The sequence below is a fragment of the Morone saxatilis genome, unplaced genomic scaffold, assembly GCF_004916995.1.
Source record: "Morone saxatilis isolate NCDOM2014 unplaced genomic scaffold, NCSU_SB_2.0 Contig12, whole genome shotgun sequence".
Classification (NCBI taxonomy): domain Eukaryota; kingdom Metazoa; phylum Chordata; class Actinopteri; family Moronidae; genus Morone; species Morone saxatilis.
This window is the reverse complement of record NW_023339674.1, coordinates 15,051,468-15,057,376: the sequence shown is the minus strand read 5'-3', so window position 1 is coordinate 15,057,376 and position 5,909 is coordinate 15,051,468. Positions and strand designations below refer to the sequence as shown.

Genomic DNA, 5,909 nt, shown 5'->3' with positions numbered 1-5,909 from the left:
CATTTAGATATATAAGATAATACGATGAATACATTAATTAATGAAGTGATAGTAGTAGGTAGCGCACTATGGAAACAGACAATAGATTGCCCCTTTCATCTACTCCCTGCGTATAACAAACAGAAGAAATGAAGAACACCCGCCATTCCCACCCGAACCCCAACCGCGCGCGAGGGTGTCAGTTAATGGGGTTCTAATCATCTCAGTTCTCCAGCCTCGTTCCAATGCTCATTGACACAGACAGATCTGGTTATTTCTGTAGCAGTTCCTGCAAGAGATAATTTCTCTCCTTAGTTTAGAAGTCTGTTGCCTTCATCGTCCTCTTTCTTCCTTCTCCTGCTCTCTTCTCATCTCTTCTTCGTTTCCTCCCTCCTCCCACCTTCCCCCTCGTCGTCTCCTGCCTCTTCTCTCCTCTGCTGTGCGCGTCCTCCTCGGGTTTTCCTCCTCCTCCTCATCCTTCTCTTCCTCCTCGTCTTCCTCCTTTGCCTCTTCTCTCCTCTGCTTGTCCTCCTCCTCGCGTTTCTTTCTCTCCTCCTCCTCTTGGCTTTCCTTCATCTTCTTCTCTGCATCCTAGAGTGGGTGCACACGGTAGACCACAAATTAAAAGGTGATAAATGTATAATTCCTCATGTATAAACCCCCCAAAAATACTCAAACAGTAAAGATAAAAGTTTGGGGCTGACCTTTGTTTTACCCCATGTGTCGTTGCCCACTTCCTCTGCCAGGTTTGGGTCATTGGTGATCAGGAAGTTATCGAAGATAGTGCCAGACTTGACCTACATCAAAAAGAAGTTAACAGACATCCATCAATCCAACAAAAAAGACACTTTTTCTTGACTATCTCAACAGGATCTCAGTTTCTCTTCATTTTAAATTTTGCACTGACTGAGAAAACTAGACACCCACACAAACATAAAAAAAACTCTAGTGGCTCCTATCCTTGGATGGATATAATTAAAGTGCGAGTCATATACTAGTTTGTCAATCTCTATGAATCAGTCAGTGAGACTCTTACCTGCCACAAGTCGAGTCCAATCACACCAATGCTGTCGTATTTATAGATCTCAGAATCGGCTGTGTACTCCGGGTTGTCAATCTCAGGGTGGATCCACTTGCCTTTGTAGGCAGGATTGTTGATCTCTCTGGGCTTCCACTCACCCTATTGACAGCAATCAGACACAGAAAGTCAGGCAGTGTGGTTATTGTCAGAAGAATGTGTCAAAGTTAATAAAAATTACAGAAACATGCTCCCCAATTGTATTTTATGATGACACAGTATATATTTTTAGGACAACGATGCTTCAAACTTTACTTGAGAACAGGCTCCCTTTGTCACCCTTTTACTTTGACAGATATATTGTTGCTTAAATGTAATTTTCAGTGTGCACAATGTAGGAATCTTTGAGGGAACTATATGGGACATATACCTATGCTGAGATATTAGACACTTAAATAAAATGGTGTTAATATAGATTCCTAGAAGTAATGTCAAGACATACTGCGAGACAGAAATAATAACACAAACATGTGAAGATTCAAATCGTTCAGATGAAAAATTAATCGTGATACTCTTTTTAAACAGCAGAGTGCGCCATCTACTTTTGACTTTGCTTGTTTGACGTCCTGTGTCATTCATGTCATTGCTCTGCACAGTTTATACCCTATCTCAGAAATATAGAAGGATTTTGATTAAGAAAATACATTTTGTAGATTTTATGTCTGATAAATAAACAAATATTTTTCACGTATTGTAAAATCAAATTGTAATTGTAGTCATCCATATTTACCAGGTAGCGAGTAGGGAGTTAGTTCAGACATGGCAATAGTGGCAGCCATTGTCTCAAAATTGTACATTAAGTGCTGTAATTATTTGCCGTTTACCTTGTAATCTGGGTTAGTGACCATAGGCGGCTCCCACTCTCCGTCCATCTCGTCATCCCAATCATCAGGCTTCTTAGCATCAGGATCTGGGATGTTCTCGGACTTGTCCCAGTCCTACCAAAGAGATACAGCAAAAGACAAAATAAGCAAAACTGAACCAAAGGGAAAATAAAAACTACGGACAGATTTCTAGATTGGCTTAAGCAGACTGACCTCTGGTTTCTTATCGTCGGGGTCAGGAATCTTCTCCCTGTCATCCCAGTCTTCTGGCTTTTTGGCTTCGGGGTCCTTAATTTTTTTGGGAGGCAGGAAGTCCCAGTCATCCTCCAGACTGCCAGACTCAACCTTCTTATTGTCGATCTTGACCTCGTAAGTGTTGTCAGGGTTGACAATCAGTGTGTACAGGTGAGTGTACTCATCATCCTGCAAGGTATAAAAGGATTGTTGGCAGTTATTCAGACTGTGTTCGACTCACCACTGATTTACATGTAATCTGTTTATAATGCAAAACACTTTCAACATGTCCTTGCTAATTTGGTTTTGTGCTCAGGGGGACAAGAGCAATGTTACAAAATGCTAATAAAATCAATATAGAATTAGAAAACACTTCCACCATTTCCCTGAGTAAATATAAAAACAAGAACCATTTACTGATGTCTCACCTTGCATCTGATGTCCTTGTTAATCAGATGGTTCTTGCCTTTGTAGTTGAAGATGACATGAACCTTCTTTGTGCCGGGCCCACAAATATCAGGACCTGAACAAGCAAACAAATGAGTAAAAAAGTGGAATCCGGAAAAAAACATTAAATACTAGTCTAGAAACTGTCCACACTCACCAAACATGATGTTGTAGACGGAGTCTCCATGCATGTCCTCCTGGTTGAGGCCGGAGGGGAACAGTTTAATGTAACCTCCACCACAGTCAATGCTCTGCTCGTGTTTCACAGTGAACTGGATGATTAGAGGCTCGCCCTGGTTGTTGAAGTCATCAAAACGGGATGACATGGCGTAGAAGCGGGCGTCCTGGCTTGTCTGCAGACCTGGGGAGAAAGGAAAAAAAACTTACTGCTATGTATCTGTATTAAGGGAAAGATCTAACATTAAGTATAATTTAAAATGTGTAAACTCTTCTTAAGTTGTACAGCAGAGAGACGCCCTGGTGTGATGATGTTATGTGGAGGCAAACAAGCTGCTCCACAGACAGTTAATAATGGAAAAACTCTGAGACTCTCTGACAACACCCATGGTGATTTCACTGGGCGTGTTTTCAGATTCATAGCTAGCAGCCCTACAATCAGAGGACTCTAATTTAGGTAGAATATCTCAAACAATAACGATATATGAGCCCACAGACTCAGTCACCACTTTCATCTGGATTCCAGTGCAACTTTAAAAAGTGTCACACTAATCTGCAGGTCAAGGGAGAGAGACAAGACAAATTATGACTCAAAAAGACAAAAATAAACATATATTTTATTTTATCAAATTATATAATCCTGGAGTTCGGGTATAAACTGTGCAGAAAAAAAGCATATTTCATTTTGTGTTGTATTTGTGTTGCGATGTGAAACTGATATCTTTGCGCCTTGTTACCACGATTGATATCGCAGTTCATTTTTTATCTCACCAGTTTAAATCTTCACATTTTTATATTGCAATTTAACCGTTTGTAAATATCTTTACATTCAGTGTAACTTCTGTCTGATCGATCTCACCTCCGTATTGTGCCACTAGCAAATGTCACATGAACTAAACAATTAAGACGAATGGTCGTCTGAATGCTAAAGAACACAATCAAACTTAAGTTAATCCCAAAGAACCATATAATGAAATCTCCTACTAAACCTCCTCAAAACAGGCCGCAGACAAACTAAAAACACAGTTTAACACCCAAAACAATGTGGGCGTTGACCACAGATCCACAGTGGGTGGGTACAATTTAACCTTTCCACTCACCTTTGTCTTGCTCTGCATCTCCATAGAACTTCCCTGCAGTCAGGACAAACATGCCGTAGTCCGACTTGTGCTTGGATTCCACCCAGCGACTCTTCCAGGCATCTGCACAAACAAGTATAGGTTCAGCTGCACAGCAGTCACTCACAAGCTGCTAATCCACCACTTATGATGCATCAGTGCAGGTGCACTGGGAGTGAGTTACGCTGCAGGGGCATGCTTTATGTGGCTGCCTTCACTAACTACACAGTGTTTGTTAAGAGGCCTGTGGTGAAGGAACAAGACAGCTGAAGGTAAAGAGGGGTGAACAGTGAATGGCCAGGGGAGAGATGTGCAGTAGGGGGATGGGGAGACAGACAGGGTTTGATGATAGCTGGGGGGGGATGGAGAGGAAGGAGAGGAAGGGAGGGGAGAGGAGGGGGTCAAAAGATGAATGGTCCCCATGTAGAATAAATGCATCTCAAATAGCAGTAAGTAGACAATGCACCACAGGAGTGGAGGTAAAATTATAAGCTGTCATGTCCAAAAAAAAGAAGAAAGAAATCATTCCAAGCACCCAACATGAAGACCAGCCACCGGTGACTGATTCAGTGCTGTAGTATCTGACACATTTACAGTTTCAACAACTCACAGCAAACAGTTAAATTATAAAAAGGTAGAATTTTGTGTAAAAGACCTCACCCCCATCTTCAAATTGTTCTCGAAAATACACAGTGGACTCAGCCAGTACAGATGCGGCCGACACGGCCATCAAAAGCAGCGACAGGGCTGTCATGGTGACGAGCTGAAGCACCCCGCCAAATAAAACTAATTAACCAACTATGATTGCAAATAAGTCCAAATAATCTCTGTACGTCGTGCAGGAGGCGTTGTTTGTCGGTCTCTCATACAGTAATGTTACAGTGGAAAACGCTGCCGCGGCTCTCCTCTCGCCTCGGAACAGATGTCTGAATCTGATTGGACGTCGGTTTCGATCCTCAATAAGGAAGCGTTATCCCTCTCGACCAATCGGAGGGGAGCAAATCTGGACGAATAATTGCTGTAGCCAATGGGAGCAGACCACGCGTTTGCTTGATACACGCCCAAGGAAGGGAGATGCGCCGTGGTGAATCATATATAGGGAGAGAACAAAATCACAGTAAGGATGGACAGATCGTTGGAAAATCAGTAATATCAGGTTGGTTCAATGTATCTGAAGACAAACCAAATGAAATAATTCGATAAATTAAAAACTAATTTGTTAATTTTTATTTTGTTTTGACATAAAAATATTACAATTTACAATTAAATTACAATTTGTCTTTTTTTCTACAAACAATTCAACTAAATTCTTAAGATCTTGAAATAACACCTATTGGTTTCTGAAAAATTCAGAATCTATGAATATGCAAAGCTGCATATTGGACCAAGGCTGGCTTCCAAGCTAGTTGTGATGTCAAAAACTGTGTTTTTGTTCTCCTGTTAAACTCAGATTTTAAGTCAGTATAGATGAATGTGAAAACAGCCTTCCACTTCAAGTCTGCACATACATTATTCTGCACACTGGAGCTCAAACATCCAAGTGAGGTAACAAACGGCAAAATGTAAAATGCCTACAACATTGTCTCAAGTGGCCGTGTTTCGATTTATTTGTATTGTCCAACCAACACTTCAAAATCTAAAGGTATATTCCACTTATTATAATGAAAGATTAGACCCATATTCACTTTGAAAAGTTTAAACCAATGTTTTGGTATTTTGGCTTAAACAACAAGTAATTTATTATTAAAATTGCAACCAATTATTGTTCTGTTGATTGATTAATCAACTAATGCTTTCAGCTCTCGATTTGTGTTGGACTTTTAACACTCTGGACACAATCCTTTATACTCTGCTCCATCTTACTGTCTACAAATGTTATTGTTTCCGTTTATGTATGCGTTTTATATATAGTTTATGTCTCTTTAGTTGAGCTTGTTGTGCTGTTTATTTATGCTATTCTGTGTATGTGCATTGGAGTCAAATAGCTTGTATGTGTACACATACCTGGCCAATAAAAGTGTTTCTGATTCTGCTGTGCCTCCACTATTTAAA

General features: G+C 40.5%; 1 protein-coding gene across 1 annotated transcript; it reads right to left on the bottom strand.

Moving 5' to 3' along the window:
- Positions 1 to 99: 99 nt before the first annotated feature.
- Positions 100 to 4,773, bottom strand: calr (calreticulin). Its single transcript, XM_035653648.1, has 10 exons — positions 4,518 to 4,773; positions 3,840 to 3,941; positions 2,720 to 2,923; positions 2,544 to 2,638; positions 2,095 to 2,304; positions 1,882 to 1,995; positions 1,016 to 1,159; positions 684 to 776; positions 380 to 570; positions 100 to 106 (listed from the first exon to the last, which is right to left on the bottom strand). The coding sequence occupies exons 1-10, from the start codon at positions 4,609 to 4,611 to the stop codon at positions 100 to 102; spliced, it is 1,254 nt and encodes a 417-aa protein (XP_035509541.1). The 5' UTR covers positions 4,612 to 4,773.
- Positions 4,774 to 5,909: the final 1,136 nt, after the last annotated feature.

Coding starts and splice junctions, on each gene's coding strand:
- calr (XM_035653648.1), bottom strand. CDS start 4,611: ATGACAGCCCTGTCGCTGCTTTTGATGGCCGTGTCGGCCGCATCTGTA. Junction 777..1,015: donor TTGGACTCGACTTGTGGCAG/GTAAGAGTCTCA, acceptor TTTTTGATGTAG/GTCAAGTCTGGCACTATCTT. Junction 571..683: donor ACACATGGGGTAAAACAAAG/GTCAGCCCCAAA, acceptor CACCCACTCTAG/GATGCAGAGAAGAAGATGAA.